General features: G+C 33.8%; 1 protein-coding gene across 2 annotated transcripts in view; it reads right to left on the reverse strand.

The window, feature by feature from the left end:
- Positions 1 to 905: 905 nt before the first annotated feature.
- Positions 906 to 18748, reverse strand: part of PHIP (pleckstrin homology domain interacting protein) — a 138393-nt gene continuing 120550 nt past the window's right edge. For both annotated transcript variants that reach the window (XM_025381903.1, XM_025381902.1), the window contains exons 36-40: positions 12658 to 12810; positions 11732 to 11895; positions 11021 to 11280; positions 10326 to 10523; positions 906 to 6371 (exon numbers count right to left, since the gene is read on the reverse strand). In XM_025381903.1, coding sequence (XP_025237688.1) covers positions 5734 to 6371; positions 10326 to 10523; positions 11021 to 11280; positions 11732 to 11895; positions 12658 to 12810 — 1413 coding nt within the window. In that variant the 3' untranslated portion in view covers positions 906 to 5733. The remainder of the gene's footprint in view (positions 6372 to 10325; positions 10524 to 11020; positions 11281 to 11731; positions 11896 to 12657; positions 12811 to 18748) is intronic.

Raw genomic sequence — 18748 nt, forward strand, 5'->3', positions numbered from 1 at the left:
CTATATTGCAAGTAACAGAGGTTTTGCGCTTTGGTCTTTATTCTTACTTCCATTAAATACTGGGGAATCTTGGGTCATAAAATTGGTATTATTACAAAAGAGAAACGAGTAAAGAGTGGTTGCTGAAAGTTAATTTTTCTTGGCTGGTTCTTCTAAGTATATACTAGGTATTGTTATTAGCAGACTTCAGAAAGAAAAGGTTATCTGGAATTTTTTTTACCTGCCTTCCTCAACTTAGAAATTTATTTTATACAAAATCATTTTAACAAAACATCTTAGGGAGACATTAACACAAAATTACAAATCACTCCATGTGCTTAATTTGAATTGTTATAGTCTTATGTATTCATATCTAATAGTCTTCATGCTAAAATTGGGATTCTTAGTAAGTCAACAAAAAAGCATGACAATCTGACACAATTTCTAGGAAAACTGCAATAACTCTATGAACTTAAATACAAGTAAGTGAAATTCTTTCATCATTCCTTTTTTCCCAGAAATTGCATATTTTTGAGAAAATATTTATGCAAAGTGTTCCACTGAAATGTATCTCTTACGAAAGTATCTGAATATTGAAGTATTTATCACTCATCGCAGTTAACTTACGGTAAGAAACCAATGAAATTGTTTTATTAAATGTACACATAAAAAAGCATATAAGTTTTTGACCTTCAGTTGTTTTGGAATTAAATTACATTTCGGCACCCAAAAATCTTTTAACTGACAGTTTTCATACTTTGCAAAACACACAGGGCACTGGAAACTCTAATGAACCAGCATTTACATAATGGTAACTGCCATATAACCACTTTGGTAAGCAGCTTGTTGAAATTACGTACTAAGTGCTTTATGTGTTGCCAAAAAAACTTAAAAAACCAAATAATAAATCATGAGGCTCTACAAAATAGCTTAGAAAAACAAGTTTTCTATTTATTTAAAAATAAGTTTGTAGTTACTACATTGCAGGGACAGGAATTCTTACACGTACATTCTAGTTTGTATAAAAGGATTCAAAGAATTATGCATCAAAACTAACATAGAAAGTGTCCACGTAACAGTAAAGAAAGGTCCAATCAATATGTACAAAAAGAAAGGGCACTGCTATTCTGGTGTGAGACTGCTGTTTATAATATGATACTCCAGGTTCGGAAAGAAAAAAACAAACTTCAATAAAGCTAAATAATTAATTTCTTTTAAAACTCTGTGTTACTTATTACATACAACAGATCTGCTTGTGTTTAAACATTGTTTTCTGTACAAAATAAGCATAATCTTAATTTGAAAATGTGTCAGTTTCAACTTTCACCCTCTAGGTCAGTTACTTTTTAAAAATTGAGCTACATTCTACACATGTCTAAATGTCCTGTGACAGCATTTAAGTTTTCTAAAAGATCTTCAATAAGACCCCTGTCTTCTTGCAGTTTTAATATGGTCCAAAAATGTAACGTTGTATTGTCTCATTTTATAGTCTATCATTGTGACTAATCAACACACACAATGTTAAAGTAACCAGCGTGTGTGCATCTGCCTTATATGCATGTAGTATATTCCATCTTGAACCTATTTTTCTTGGCTCCTTGAATTGTAGAAACTCAGCCGTGCACTAAGTATTTGGTCTGTGCCATAAGGTTAATTTCCTGATAATTTTTATCTGCATTAAAAAAGTGTTTCAACACAGAGCTATCAAAACTAAAAATAGTATCTATTTATAGCTCATATTTTCTACTCACTGTTTTACTGCAGTGTGTACAAGGTTTATCTCTGGAGCGCCAAAAGTGGTACTTACAGTCTTCTGACTCAATTTGACCTCTTCTTGGGTACTATACATAGTTCATGATGACTTTTCATTTGGAGCGCTTTGCTCAGTATAATTAACAAAAATAGTTTCTTAGTAAATGTAGTATTAATTTTAGTTCAGATCACTTGGAAATCAGGGAACTAAGGGAAACTGCAAGGGTAGAAGCAAAGAAAAGTGTATTTTTCAAATTTTAATGGGAAAATAAATTCTTGCCTAAGTGTAACAAAACCACTGCTCAACCTGTTATATTATAAATACTTTTTAGGTTTATAGGAGTAATCAGATGATAAAACTACTTCCCCTATGACTTTTAAAATCATGTAACTCCTGCATATAAGCAAAACACTTACAGCCCTTTAATCACTCAAGTATCTTGGTCCTTTCAACCTATTCAAAAATAAATTTCAGGTCACAAAAACATTCAGAATAAATCTGTTTTCATTAAGTAGAAAACTGAAAAAGCCACTTCCAGCTGACATTTGATAGAGATATACAGTAGGTATAGATGTATAAAATGGAATGTCAGAATTGAAGTAAACATTGTTAACTGGAGAAATTATATTACAAATCATATTTGAAAACATGTAAATGCTGCTAACATATAAGATAAAAATGATATTTGAATACATTTCTTAAAATGTCTGATTCATCTACTGCACTGCAGATGAGGGACAGTTCTAGATGTTAACATACATGCTGCACAAAGGTATTTTCTCTGATTACTGTATCTTATGTAATTCATTTCCAGGTGATAACTAAATTTAGTCAATCCCAAGTCTCAGACGTTACCTAATCCAGCTCACAAATATTCCACATTTACTTACACTGAAGGAGGAAGATAGTTTTATAATAATGCCAGCAGTCTTTAAATTTGTAGTGAAGCTGTGCAATAAAAACAATTGAAATAAGGCCAAAAAAATCTTCAGTTTATAATACATGCAGAAAATAGTCCAATGCCACTATAGCAGGTCACAAAGGATAAAATTTTAGAAAGTTATGTATGTATTGCCTATCGCCCAGGGCTGTGAGTCTCTGATTAGACTGAATATTTAAACTAATGCTCCACTTAAACTTTTCATCTGGGACTTGAGAATGTTGGAGTTGAGGGAGGGAATATTAGGGTTTGGTACTTAGAAATACCTAAATTGGTTTACACTTTCCATGCATGTTAAGTTATATTTCTGAATTTTCAGTAAATTTGAGATGTTTTTATTGCTTACCTAAGACAACTGCCAACATTTCTTTCTGGCCTATCAACAGTACATACATAGTGTTACCGCCTCAAAGAGGATTATTTTCCCAAGTGGTAAAGAAAACAAAAATATGGTGATGACTTAAATTTCTTAATTCAACTTCTGCAATGTATAGAAGCTAAATTATAAAAATATAAAATCTAAATATATTGGTATTACTAATACATGTTTAAGTGTTTCGGTTACAAAGAATCTGATCCAAGTTACTGTGCTTTACTAAGAAACCAGTGTCTAATAATGTCCAAATAAGGTCATAAATATACAGTGTCTTTAGAACAGGAATAATACATTTATGTGTTATAGGAAAGATGGTAAATACTCATTTCTTTGCTCAAGAGTTGGAATTAACACATACACTGTACTAGAGGTATATTCCACTCTAAGACTGTGTACGCTCTTCCTTTTTCTGTACACAACTTAAAACTGTACATTATTTTTTTACAAAAATTGATTTTATAGCCTATTCTTTTTTTCTTAACACAATGCAGATAACATCAGGAAATTACATATTTCAAATAGATTGCCTTCAAAAGCAACTAATTAATGACTTAAATTTCAAACATACGCTATTATTTTCAAGAATGGTGTAAGTGAAAGACTCATTTTTCTATACAATCAAGCCATCCATTTCTGCATTATGAAGAGTTTAACTACTGAATTTTAATTTTATAGTTAAATATATTTGTTAGAAAAAAATAAATATACAAAAAACCTGAAAAATTTGAAATTATTTTTCAACTGCAAAATCTCAGCAATGCAGTCAAAATCTGGAAAATGGTTTACTTAATTTCACAGGAAAATTTCTGTACAAATTTAGTTACAAATGATCTTAAAAGCCCAAATGTATCACTTTTTCATTCTTCAAGACAGTTAAATGACAGCTAATATTCATCCTTATCAGACATAATTATGTAATGTGTTTTGCCAAGGTTCGATTGCAGACTTTATTTTTCTACATCAGGGTCATGCTGATACATATTTTCCCCATCTTCACTTTTTAAAAATGTAGTATCTGAAAATTTTGGTTACATTTTTGTACCATACCAGTCCTCAGAAAATACTACATTCTTTAAATTTTTTAAAAAATGGACAGTAATTTTTAAACAATAGAAATGGTAAGTATGTTGGTTTTTAAGGTATAAAATAACTAACTGTACCATAAACAAATAAATAACTGCTCTCCTTTTCCATAGCAGTACATATAGCAATACATTCTCCTAAGTCATATAGTTATCATTTACAATAGACAACTTAATTTTACTAATGATGCAAAAAATAATAGAATACAAGGCACAATCATTAAATGGAGTTTTTCTTTAGGGTGTATATTGACATACCAGCATGATAAGGATACCGTAAAAAGTGCAGAAAAAACACAATGTGCAATGAGACCACTGTATAAAACATGATTGCATAAAAAGTGATTTGGCCTATTTTAACCTTTAATAATTGAAAATAACCAATTTCCCCCTTAAAATTAAACTATAAAGTATGACATTTTAAAATTATTTTTATTCTACTGCTATCTAAAAAATCCTGAAAAAAGAATTTATACCTGGGTAATAGTATATAAGTATGTGTTTGTATATATATTTAATTATACCCATTTATCAATATATACACATACACACACAGACACGTTTCTTTGTAAGTCATTTTAGGCTATTAGATATGTCTAAAGTTTAGAAATGACATTAATCCAGATCAACAAGTAAACATCAAATCCCATACCTTTTTTCCTGTATTTTCCTTGAATCCTTTAACCACTTAAACATTTCCTCTAGAATATCTCTGTCAAAGGACCCACCAGTGCATTATTTTCTATTAGTACCAAAAAAAAGATATATCTCAGCATAACTCTTTAATAACTTGCTCTTTAGAATATATAGCCTTTCCAATATTGAAAAGTGTATGCTGTCCTGACAGTCAAAAACAGGCTTTCCACTGCACTGATTCTCAGTCTTTGGCACAATAAACAGAGATTGAGTGATATAAGAATCAAGGTCTGAAAAATTAGACAGTCAAATGTTTTCCAATGTGGATATGTTTCCCTTCATCAGTACATTTTCTCTTAAGTTTGGCAGAAATGGAATAAAGCAAAAGCCTCCTCTAGATACTTTGTAGATGAACATTCTATAATTAAAATTAAACTTTTTAGGGTATTAAATGGTGGAAATTTTGTATTTATCTTTTAGAGGAAACATTTCTTAATTCACTGCTACTCTGTATAACATCTGTCTTTTAGGGGCATGACTTGTATCAATAGAAATGTACCTTGCTTGGTCAAAAATAATTCATTTTAACATGAAATGCTCTATCACTAGGAATATTATGCTCCTAAAGAGTGTAGCAGAACTGTCTTTTCTATAAATAAATCAGGAATTCATTATAGATCAATTTCTTTTGTTTCAGTGAATGAAATGAATGTGAAAATGCATAACCTATCTAAGGGCAATAAATAGCAAACATTTAAAATATATATGTATATATTTATATATATATATTCATTTAAAGAAGTGAAGTGTCTTGTAAGTTTGTTTTTTTTTGTTTTTTGTTTTTTTTTTGCAAATCAAATCATATTCCCTACTCCACCATAGCAGCAAGGAAGCAGAAGCCTTAGTTCTACTTATTCCTTAACTGTACCTGCTTTATAGATTTTGAAGTAAAATATTTTGGTACAAGTTACCAACCAATTAAATTAGCTTTTGCTTTTTCAGTCAACTTTCGGACTCGTCCTCTACTAGAAGTTCCAAAAGTTAAAGAGGTGTCTTCGAACAACAGCTGCCTTTGCTCCTCTTCAGAGTCATCCTCATTATAGAAAGCTGTCCTTCGACCTTGATTTCTAGTTCTCATGTGGGGTTCAGAGCCTTTGAGTTCTTCAAACTCTTCCTCCTCATCTATAGGATCATCTATCTTTTTTCGGTTACTTCTCCTTAACACTTTGACACTTGCAGGGACTAGGAGATCTGAATCTAGTTTTTGTGTCTTCATCTTCCTTTTGGGTTTTCTACCTCCACGACTCTTTTTCTGTAACAAATCTTCCTTTACATTATTAGTTTCAGAAAGAAAATTGCATGTTGAAGAAGGAAGTACTTCATCTCTGATGGGATGCACATTATTTTGCTCTAAATTTTCTGGCTTTGCATACTGTAGCTTTTTGGGCTTTCTACCCCTTTTCTTGTGTATAATTTCACCACTATTGGTGTTAACTTCTACTTTAGGTTTCCTTCCAGGTCCCCTCTTCACAAGTTTTGATGGCTGTCCTCCATGGCCATTTACTTGAATGGTTCCTGGTACAAGAGCGTTGTTCTTGCAATCTCCTAAAAGGGAACAACAGGACACCTTAATACATGGAGTTTCTTTTTTGGTTTGACCCTCAAACTTGTCAATAAGGCCCCATTGGTATACTTATATGTAATGACATAATCTAAATTATTTTATTAAAATGAGAAAAAAGAACCTAGAGAATGTTAATAGTTCAATGATCTTATTTATTTTCTAATTAAAAGAGACAGATTCTTAATGATCTCATGAGGGAGGTAAAGCTCATAGAAAATAAGTAACTCATCTAAGTTAACATTGTGATTGATTATAAAGCTAGGATGACCAAAGTTTTCTTATTCCTAACTTAGAAGTAAGTTACTCTTGCTCAAAAACTTTGCTCTCAGAACTGTTTAAAGAGGATTTAAAAACAACTAAATGGCAGTTTTTCTTCACAGGCTTTGAAAAGTCCTCGCCTTGTGTAATAAATGGCAAATGACTATAATCCTAGGAAATACTGATTATATCAATCAGAATCACTATGTGTGCCACCATAATCATGATTAAGATCCCACTGTAACAAACTCCATGACAAAAGGCCATTATGCTTCATAAAACATGAGAGAAAATGCTGGCAATCAAATTCTAAACCTGAAGGATCTGGAGATGATGAATCACCTTTCTGTTATAGAAAAAAATGCTATAACTTAGATAAAGGAAAAATATGCCACAGGAACTATCAGTAACGAACTCTCTTTCCCTCCAAATTTCTGACATGTTTTTATTTGATAAAGTAGGTGATTTGCAATGCTCTATTTTTGAGGAAATTCATAGATGGAAACTGCTTTTAAAAAGAATACATCTTCATAAAAGCATTTTTTGTCACGGGTTGGAACTGTACTTTGTAAATAAGAAAATCATGGTTGGTTGGGTGCAGCGGCTCACAATTACAATGCCAGCACTCTGGGAGGCCAGAGCAGGCGGATCACCTGAGGTCAGGAGTTCAAGACCAGCCTGGCCAACATGGCAAAACCTCGTCTCTACTAAAAGTACAAAAATTAGCTGGGTGTGGTGGTGGGTACCTGTAATCCCAGCTACTCAGGGGGCTGAGGCAGGAGAATCATTTGAACCTGGGAGGCGGAGGCTGCAGTGAGCTGAGATCGCGCTACTGCACTCCAGCCTGGGCGACAAGACAGCCTGGGCGACAAGAGCGAGACTCCGTCTCAAACAAAACAAAACAAAACAAAAAAACATGGTTAAGAGACTCACCAAAGGTCAGAGTCAAGTACAGACAGAAAATGCAAAGATTTTAATTCCCGATCCCCATAGTGAAATGACTCTCTTTAGATTAGTGGTTGGGAAAAAATGTGGGTGTGGACATAAAGTAGTTAAGTATTTCCTATGGAGCAACTGACATGTAAACTGCCTAGGGATTCTGCCAATCCCTCTTGTTTTACATTATGACTACACGGGTTCTAAATATCCAGCACATGTACCTACTACAGAAGATAGGCTTTAAGAACTACATGAATCCCTTGAAATGGTCCAAAATTTTGTATGAATATGTTTATGTACATTTTTCTTAGACAGGGACTATAGGACTTATCAACTTTATAAAGCAATATATAATGTAAAAAGATTAAAAATGAATGCAGCTTTCTTAAAAAGGAATTCAGAAGTTTCTTTAAAAAGTTTAAAAACCACTGATCTTGAACTGTGTTGTCCTGGATACATGAAAAGTTACGCAGTTTAGGAACTAAATTTTTAATTAAATTTCAATTTAAATACTAAAGCAGTATATATTTTAAAATACTGATTAAATACTGAAATAACATTTTGGATGCAATGGAATAAAATATTATTAAAATTAACTTTACCTATTTTTACTAAACATAGTGACTGCAAAATTTAAAATTACGTATATGGCCTGTATTATATTCCACTAGACAACACTGCTTGATTCTAGACAGTTAATTTAGGTGTCATTATTTATAATAAATCACTGTTAATGTTAACTAATAGATAAGGATATTTCTATACAGTACCAGTACTCGAGTATTTCTAATACTCAAACATTATAAATCAAATGGACTATGAGACCAGACCTCCGCTATCATAATGCTAGAACCAATTCATCATATATATTTGATTTCGCTAGGATTCAAGAATAAAAAGCAGCAAGGAAGGCCAATATACTATTCAAACTCTAAATTCAGTTCAGAAAGGGGGCAGATATTAAAAATGTGAAACATTCATATGCAAAGTATTTTGGTTATTTATTCAAACAATTATCTTCTATATAATGGGCATTAAAAATGAGTAAACACATTAACCTCAGATTCTTCTGGAGATACAGACATGTGAAAATGAATAACCTGATCAGTATTATAAGTACCACCAAAGGTAATGAACAGGGTTTTCTGGGACATAAAGATGGAAGTGCTTGGCTGGGCGTGGTGGCTCACATCTGAAATCACAATACTTTGGGAGGCCGAGTGGGGTGGATCACTAGAGGCCAGAAGTTTCAGACCAGCCTGGTCAACATGGAGAAATCCTGTCTTTATCAAAAATACAAAATTAGCCGGGTGTTATGGCGTACACCTATAATTCCAGCTACATGGGAGGCTGAGGCAGAATAATTGATTGAACCTGAAAGGCAGAGGTTGCAGTGAATGGAAATCTGGCCATTGCATTCCAGTCTGAGTGACAGAACAAGATCCTGTCTTTGGAAAAAAAAAAAAAAAAAGGATGGAAGTGCTTGATTCTATCTAAAGAAGCCAGGAGAAGACTTCCTAAAGACGATATTTTAAGTGAGACGTGAAAGGCAACAGACCATTAAACTAGGAGGGAAAAAAGACATCCCCCCCAAAGAAGAAAAGAACAAAGACTCAGGAACTTCTAAGTGTTTAGGATGACTGGGATACAAAAGAGAGAAAGAAGGCAAAAGAACCTGGAATGTTAGGCAAGAGCCAAGTAACAGAGAGTCTTGTGTAACAGGCAAAAAATTAAAAATGTTTCCATATATGATTTGATGGCAAGGAAGGGTTTTCTCTGCATGTATGTACACACATCCACATGTGCTAGAGAGAAATGAAAAGATCACTTTGGCTGCAATACGGGAGATGGACTGGTTAAGAAAGAGTTTGAGAACTGAGGCAGGAAGACTAGTTAGGAAACTAGGAAAATAGTCCAGGCAAGAAATTATGTAAGCCTTGAAATAATGTCACGGCGGTGAGAATGGAGAGGACAGAATAGATTTAAGAGATGTTATGGAAGGAGAAACAAAAAGCTGTTGAAGAGATTCAGTTGCTGAATAGAGGGCTAGGATGACTCCCTCATTTTAAGTTTACATGGGTAGATCCCAATGCCATTAACCAAAATAAGATTTCAGTAGAGAAATTAAATTTTGACAGAGGTTTTTAAAGACAACAATGAAGAAATGTCTTAAGAAACACTTTGAAAGTCATGATGCAAAATGCTTATTATTAGGCTGTCTGCTGCCAAGAAGCCATATTATTTTAACATGTCACATGGCTTATTTTAGTATTTACTTTCTTCATCTTTCAAACACGAAGACTTTACAATAAAAACCCGAAGCTGAAAGAACTTGAAGTGTAACATGTCAAAAGTTGTACTCTACAGTTGTAGACAACCCCAATGAATTATTATTTAATAAAAATCTGTCTAGAAAAATAAGTAGTTTTGTGATCCAATATTTACTTAAAACATTTTTCTACAAAAGTGAAGAATGCTACATTGGGTTAACTATATCCTATTTAATTTAAACTTCGAAGATAAATTTCTTTTTTTCTTTTGAGACAGGGTCTCATTCTGTTTACCAGGATGGAGTGTAGTGGCACAATAATAGCTCATTGCAGTAAATTTATCAACTAATACAGATGTGTGACTTTTAAGTGGGCAACCTGAAAAGTGGATATAAATGCTGATTCCAACAAAAGCATCATTTATAATAAGGATCTACTGTATCTTGAAAGATAGAAATAATACCTTACCTTGCTCAATGACAGCTGATGGCTTTGAAAGAGTGGACGCCTTTGGGAGTAGAGACGACTTCATTTTACGTTTGACTGGCTTTTCCTTTTCCATGGTTTCTTTTGCAGAATTATTCCTAGTGCCATGACTAAAATTGGATTGACCAGGACTGGAAAGAGTATTCAAAGTTTTGGAATGTTTCACGGAATTCTCTAGTACTAAAACAAATAAACAAAAAGTTAAAAATTAAGAGTTACTGAACCTAAAGATAAGAAAAAATGTTAACCTGAATTATTTGAATTAGCTAAGACAACAAAACCTGAAGGATGCTTAAAGCTTTCTTAGGAAATCTACTTTCTAATAGGAAAAAGGCATATCCAGCTAGAAACTCTTAATAGTTTCAGCCCTTTTAGAAGCTGTCCCATCATTTCAAAATTACGAAGGCAAGTCTTGGCAAATTGCTAGCTAGTGTGGGTACTATGATTTAAATTCAGTAGTTTAGATCAGAGTTGTCATTTCTAAGCATTAGTCTATAATGATGTAAATCTCAATTTAATTCTTATTAAAAACTTTTTTTAATAGGAAATTAATAAAGAAGGCAAAAACAACAGTGTCTGCTAGAAATTACTAAAACTCAATATACTGCATTTGGCAAAGTAAAAACTTAAATTAAGAAAATCATCAGACACATTACAATTTAGAAAGTCAGTCTTACTTGTTTTCCCTGGTATTGCAGATGCATTTGCTTTTGTAATAAAAGTCTTTGCAGCTGAAGAAGTCGATGGTTGCTCAGTGATAAGTGGATCTACAACCACTCGGTTGCTTCTGGTTCGAACCACAGAACTAGATTCTGTTTTACCGTTTATCTGAGCAGCATTGTGTCTTGGCGGTATTGATCGTGTAGGTGTAGAGAATGCAGAGGTAGAGATTTCTGACTTTAGCTGGGGTTTTAAGATCCTTTTTTTCCTTTCAGGGCTGTAAATAAAATAGTATTGTCAGTCACTCTTATAGTTCTATATGAATGAATAAAACAGTTTATAATATTGTTGGATTCAATATTTGTACTATTATGAAATATGTTAAAATATGAGATTTGTAGTGGATTTCATATGATTGTGAGCCTTTGAAAGTGAATATTTAGTGAAGGATCGCTGTAAATGCTAAAGTTATATGACGGAAAGCATGATGCCATCACTATCCTAAAAATGCTGTTTTACTGTATAGATTTAGCAGTTTGAATTTAAGCACTTACACTAGTATAGCTTTAGTTAAAAGATTAAAAATCCTCCACATCATAGGAACTTGCATGTCAAATATATCATTCTGTAATATAGGGAATAGTAAAGGAAGTATTAAAAAACACCAAGTTCTATCATTTAGATGAAAGTTATAGATCAGTTAGTGGTATTTAAAAGAAATTAAATACCTTGACGCAGCACTACTGGAAACAGAGCTGCTTCTGTTTCTTTTCTTCCTCCTTTTGGTTATGGTATTTCTTTTATGAAAACGAAGAGCAGATTTATAATCTGATAAAACTGAACTAATGTGTTCTTCAAAGAAAGCAGACAGGCGCAAACTCATGCTGTAAATCTGTGAGGGAAAAAAAAAAGTGTTCAAACATTCCTCGGAGGAAAATACCTTTGTTCAGTAAATATTGTAATGTAAATACTTTTCCAGTAAAAACTATTTAGAATTTAAATACTGTTTTTGACATCCTTTTTCCTAATCTTTTGATGAAAAGGTAAACTGAAGCATTTTAACAATTAAATATTTTTGTGTTTAGAACAGAAATCTTTCAAGTTTTGAGATTCTTAAAGAAAAGTCTGACTCTAAATTCAAATGGCTCATACAGACAAAACTCCTTATTGTCAACTCTATTACACTGAAACTATCCCAAAGGTTTGAACCTGTTTTCTACCTAGGACTAGCATCTCTTCTTTCTCATTTCACTGCTATATAGCACTGCTGTGTGATGTTATGTCTGGTCATAGAGTTTTAAATTATATTTATATTTTTACTTATTTGTAAAAATCATTCACAAAAATGCTCCATAAGGCAGATAATAGCTAGAAAAGTCAAGGCCAGATGGCTCTGGTGCATACCAGGACAATTTGCACCTATCTATTCAATCACAGTACTTCAAGAAAAGTCACCATTACCAGACATCAAAGATAACATAAATGTTATTTCATACAAGGAGCTGAGTAGAAAGGTATAAATTCTTTTTCCAGTGGGACAATATTCAGAATATAACAAAGTTAACTTGGACCTAAATTTTAAGTAAAGCAACGTTTAGTCATTTAACATACTCCTCTAACTCAATCTAGTCATAAACAAAATTTAATTATATACCCTTGATCTTTTGCTCGGTGTATATGCTTTGGAATTACTGAAAATAAGTCTGACATCTTTACATAACTCCATTGGTGACTCATAATTCCCAGCCTCTAAAGTTTCTCTAACGGTAGCAAAATCCATTGGAGTGTCAATGATGTCTCTGTAGTCCTAGGAGAGGGAAAATAGGTGGTGTTACCATTATTACTACACAAAGCATCACTTCTCAGCACAGGGATTTGCACAGAATTTTTATGATGACTATAAGTCCTAGAACTCTTAATAATCACTCCTGTTCCCCTTATCAAGAGTTCCTTTTTTCTAATAATTCTAATTTATTTCATACTCTCCCCCTTATATTGCAATCAACAATAATTTTCTTATTCAAGAACACAGAAGTTATAAATTTTTCACTGGAGACTTGGGAGATGGAGTTGTACTGGAAAGGGGAAAGTAAAAGAGTAAGGAAAAAGCCCAGCTCTACAACCAAAAGTTTGAAAGAAACTCTCAAAACTTTATACTACTTATAAATTCTAAAGGTCTGACGCATTGAAATACAACTGTAACTTTAAGGAAATAAAAATGATGGAAGTATGCCAGCATCCCATTTATGCAGACACCTAAGTTCTAGTAATCTCCACTTCAGTACTACAATTGGGAGTTTTGCTTTGCAGTAATAAAGAATTAACGAATGTGAATAGTTGTCACAAAGTCTATGCATGTCACCTGAGGTGTCTACCTAGTCAATTGAGTATAAAATTAGGTAACAGATTGGAACCAATAAAAACACACAAGTGAAAGAGCAACAGGAAATCATCATAATATGGTATATAATTCTAAAATTATCAGAATATGCTTTTTTTTTTTTTTAAGCAGGGACAAAGAGTATTGTACTCCCCCTTTTTTGGGAGAGACAGTCTTGCTTGTTGCCCAGGTTAGAGTGCAGTTGATGCCATCACAGCTCACTGCAGCCTAAGCCTCCCAGACTCAAGCAATCTTCCCACCTCAGCCTCTCAAGTGGCGGGGACTACAGGCAGGCGCTACCACGCCCAGCTAATTTGTATAATTTTTGTAGAGACGGGGTCTCGCCATGTTGCTGAGACTGGTCTCAAACTCCCTGACTTAAATAATCTGCCTGCCTTGGCCTCCCAAAGTGCTGGGATTACAGGCATTAGCCACTACATCTGGCCTGCAGTTTTTCAATAGTCCCTCAGTATGCGATTATATTTTTTGAAGTATAACAACTTGACTTTGCACCATCAAGTTTAAATTATGATCAAATATGTCTGACCCTGAAGAAGGTGCCATATAAGGCAGGATTACTGCCTTTACAAATTTTTATTTCTTCCTTTCCAATAGGTATGCCTTTTATTTCCTTTTCTTGCCTTATTGCATTGGCTAGAATTTCCAGTACTATGTTGAATAGCAGTGGTGAGAGTGAACATTTTTCAATCATTCCTAATTCTTAGGGGGAAAGCACTCAGTCTGTCACCAGTAAACATGATGTTAGCTGTAGGTTTTTTTTAGATGTACTTTATCAAGTTGTGGAAGTTCTCCTTTATTCCCAGTTTTCTTAGGGGTTTTATAATGAATTAACGTCTTGTTTCTTCAGATTCTGCATTTGTCTATTTGCCATCTATTCACAGGGCCAAGGATGATCTGGTACCTGGGGGGCCTTACAGACCTGAGGAAAGACTGCCTCTTCCTGGGGCAGTCAATTCTTAGTGACGGGCTCCACTGAGAACATGTCTTTCATATACATACCAATGAATCCCAAGTATAAAGCCACAGTCAGCTCCTTTTCTCACTCTCACACACTAAGCCAGTATTTCCATTTTAAATCATCCCAGGGCTGGAACCAGACAACTAGATACGTGTGCCTCAGAGCCCACTGGAATTATTCAAACTAGCCAATAATAAGCTGTTAACTGTGACCTGCCTTGCATTTCCTGCAGAAACCCCAATAAATGATTTCTAAGCTTTTCCCTAGTTTTGGTCTCTCCTACCCAACCAAAACCTAGCACTTCCCCTGTGGCCCTGTGTGGCATGTGGTAACCCCCTACTTTTCTGGGACTCTTTTTTACTTTTTTTTTTTTTAATGAGATAGGGTCTCACTCTATTGCCAGGCTAGAGTGCAGTGGTGTGACCTTGGCTCACTGCAATGTCCATCTCCCAGGCTCAAGCAATCTTCATGAGTAGCTCGGACTACAGGTGCACACCACAGAACCTGGCTAATTTTTGTATTTTCTGTAAAGACAGGGTTTTGCCATATTGCTCAGGCTAGTCTCAAACTCTTGAGCTCAAGTGATCCACCTACCTTGGCCTCCCAAAGTGCTGGGATTACAGGTGTGAGCCACGATGCCCGGCCTGGGAATCTTCAGTATAATAAACTTTTTCCTTCCAAGCCTTGTTTTCATTTCCTCCTGTGACCACACTGACTTTACCATAACCAAAATGCACATTCATAGAACAAATGGGTGTGAAATTTTGTCAAATGCTCTTTCTATATTACTTGATATAATCATGAGATTTTTCTTCACTAGCCTATTAATATGATGGATTACATTGACTGGTTTTTGAATAATCAACCATCCTTGTATCTCTGGAATAAACAGCACTTGGTCATGGTATAAAATCACTTTTTAATATATTCCTGAATTCTATTTGCTGTTATTTGGTTAGTTTTTTTTCTTCTTTTCTACTGTTATTGTCTGGTTTTGAGATCAGGGCAACACTGGCCTTCATAGAATGAGTTGGGAATTTGAGTTTTTCTATCTTCTGGAAGAGACTGTGTAGAATTTGTGTTACTTCTTTAAATGTTTGGTTGAATTCTCCAGTGAAGCCATCCGGGACTAGACATTTCTTTTTTGAAAACTTATAATCACAAATTAAATTTCCCTAATAGGGTTACTGAGTTACCTGTTTCATACTGGGTGAGTTGTGGTAGTTTATACTTTGAGTATCGGTCTATTTCATGTAAGTTACCAAATTTATGTATGTGTAATTCTTTGTAGTATTATTTATTTTTACTTTATCATCCTTCTGGTATTTGCAGGGTCTATAGTGATATGCTCTATATCATCCCTGATATTAACAATCTGTCATCTCTCTTTATAGCTTTGTAAATCTCAACAGAGGCTTGTCAATCTTGTTGATCTTCTCAAATAACCAGCTTCCAATTTTATAGATTTTCTCTATTGTTTTTCTTTTTTGAGTTTCACTGATTTCAGCTCTTTATTATTTCCTTTTGTTGGCTTACTTTTGGTTGATTTTACTCTTCTTTCTCTAGGTTCTTGAGGAGTGATCTTCGATTACTGATTTGAAACTTCTCCTTTTCTGCTGTACTCTTTAGTACACTTTAGTATTAGAAATTTTCCTGCATTGCTTTAACTGCGTCCTACAAATTTTGATACACTGAATTTATTTTAATTGAGTTCAGTACATTTTTTTAATCCCCATGAGATTTGTTTAATCCATAGATTATTTAGAGGTGGGCTCTTTAGTTAACAAGTTCTTAGAGATTTTACATTATTGGTGTTACAAACTTTGTAGATTTGGGCAAAATATAAAAATGATTTTTTAAAATGTTTTGCAACATTTTGGGTAATATAAAATTCATGTAGAATACTTAATTTTTCTTGGCTCACATCTTGGCCTTCCACCATGCAGTACAGTACATGATAACTGCTCAATACAATTCTATTGAATACATGAAAGCTGTAGATTATTAAGCCCATTTATTTCCATCAAAAATTTAATTTTTAACATCTTGCTTTGAATATTTGATTACACTCAAAATGTGAACTAATATTTTCATATAAAAGGTGAAATATGAAGTGCGTGATCTGCCTTAAATATTCCACTAAAGTAAGGATGATACAGTTAATTCTGAATTATAAAAAGTAGATTGGTATCCAAGGTTTTCTTTTTCTCTTCTGTGACAGTAATTAACAAAACAGACCTCCATTATGGAGTACCGCAAGAGGCAAGAGATTACATTTTTCTTATTTCTACTACTTTTCATCGGCTAACACGTTTAGCTTGGTGGGACAGGTTCTAAATATTTGCTAAATATTGTTCTCATTATTTTGAATATGTAAAAGATGACTGCATTCTTATATATTTCCCTCTTAAGTTTAAAAAGTGAACTTTCTTTATACAAAAATTCATTTGCCTATTGTCAGAATATCACATATAACTGGTGCGCTGGATATAAAGGATATGGGTTCCCATTGTGGCTTTGTCTATAAATAGCCACAAATAAATAGCAAGAAACAGCTTTGTCTATAAATCTTAGCAAGGTGAGTCTCAGTTCAACATCAGTAAAGTGAGTGGCTTGGAGCAGTCTCAGGTCTCCTCCATTTTTTCTGTCTGACTGTTTTAATATTTTCTTTTTGACTTTCAATTGTTGAGTTTTTTTCACTCTTATTCTAGGTAAAGATTTTTTTCTTGTATATCCCGATCAGGAATCATAGTTTGTCAAATGTTTACCAATTCTAGAAAATTCCTGGCCATGGGGCATGGTGGCTTACGCCTGTAATCCCAGCCCTTTGGGAGGCTAAGGCAGGCAGATCACGAGGTCAAGAGATCGAGACCATCCTGGCCAACATGGTGAAACCCCATCTCTACTAAAAAAATAAAAATTAGCTGGGCGTGGTAGTATGCGCCTGTAATCCCAGCTACTCGGGAGGCTGAGCCAGGAGAATCGCTTGAACCCACGAGGCAGAGTTTGTAGTGATCCGAGATTGAGCCACTGCACTCCAGCCTGGTGACAGAGTGAGACTCTGTCTCAAAAAAAAAAAAGTTCTTGGCCATTAGCTCCTCAAATATTTCTCCTTTCCCATTCTGTCTATTCTCTTCCACTGAAATTTTTGTTAGACATACTTTGGACCTTCTCTTTCTATCTACCATTACCTCTTACTCTCTCCTTCACACTCAATCTCTTTATCATTCTGTGTGGGATTCTATAGAATTTGCTTAGATCTTTACATTTACTATCTCTTTAATCTGTTTTTAAAACTGTCCGGTAAGTTTAATTTCAGTAATTATACATTTCATTTCCAGGATTCTATTTAATTGGTTTTAATATGTCTTCCCTCTTTTCCTCTCAAATAACATACTTTTCCCCCATGTTTCTTATTCTTTCATTTATTCCTTTAACCAAAATTATCTATCAAAGTTTAACTCACAGCATTTCTTTTTTCTTGGTGGTACGTATAACAACAATAATCTTACAATGAATGTCATCTCTCTTTTTTTTAATGAAGTATAGTAATTCAGAATAATCTATTACTCAAATTTTCAGGGAGAGGTTACTAATATTTCCATTGGTTGTTTCTGTCATCTTATAATGGTAGATCAGTCCCTTATATAGGTGTGTGTGTGTGTGTTTTTTTAATCATTAGTTCATTCAGTTAAGGATTAACTTTTTTTCCATAATGGATTTCTACACAAGGGTAGTGCAAATTTGGATTCTAAGTCCACGTATAGCGTACGTTTAGGAAATTTTCTCCTCTCTGACATTAGAACCACTGGGGAAAACATTCTTTGTTGTGAAAGGAATTATTCAATTCTTATTTTCATTCAGGGTGCAGTTCTTCAATACTTCTGGTTTAGGGTTGGGTTTCAGCTCCAAATTCCTTTTTCACCACTGCCCAAGGACTCAATTATCTCTGTATAGTGTTAATACTTGTGCCTCTAGAATAAAAACATTGTCTTATTTCTATCCCTTCTTTTCTGTGTAAAGCCCAGAATACAAATGCCTAAAACAATGAATAAACAGCAATTTATTTTTCAAAAGAATACATAGCTGAGCTTGCAAGAACCAAAGTGAAATCCGTAAGTTGTGAAAACAGAGAGAAATGAAAGCCAGAACATTCATGCATCAGCTCAGTCCTAGGTTTTCCCAAAGGTGAGGTTCTAATTAGCTCAATTTATCACATCACTGGAATTAAAGATTTCTCTTCCACATTTAACATTCTATGTTTCTGGTATTTTAAATGACACAAAAAAAGTCATTTTCTGATATTTATCTGTTGATGAAGTTTCTCTATTTTCATCATTGTAAGTTAGAACAAAAATAAGCTTGGCTAATTTTTGTATTTTTAGT

Source organism: Theropithecus gelada, chromosome 4, assembly GCF_003255815.1.
Source record: "Theropithecus gelada isolate Dixy chromosome 4, Tgel_1.0, whole genome shotgun sequence".
In the NCBI taxonomy this organism is placed as follows: domain Eukaryota; kingdom Metazoa; phylum Chordata; class Mammalia; order Primates; family Cercopithecidae; genus Theropithecus; species Theropithecus gelada.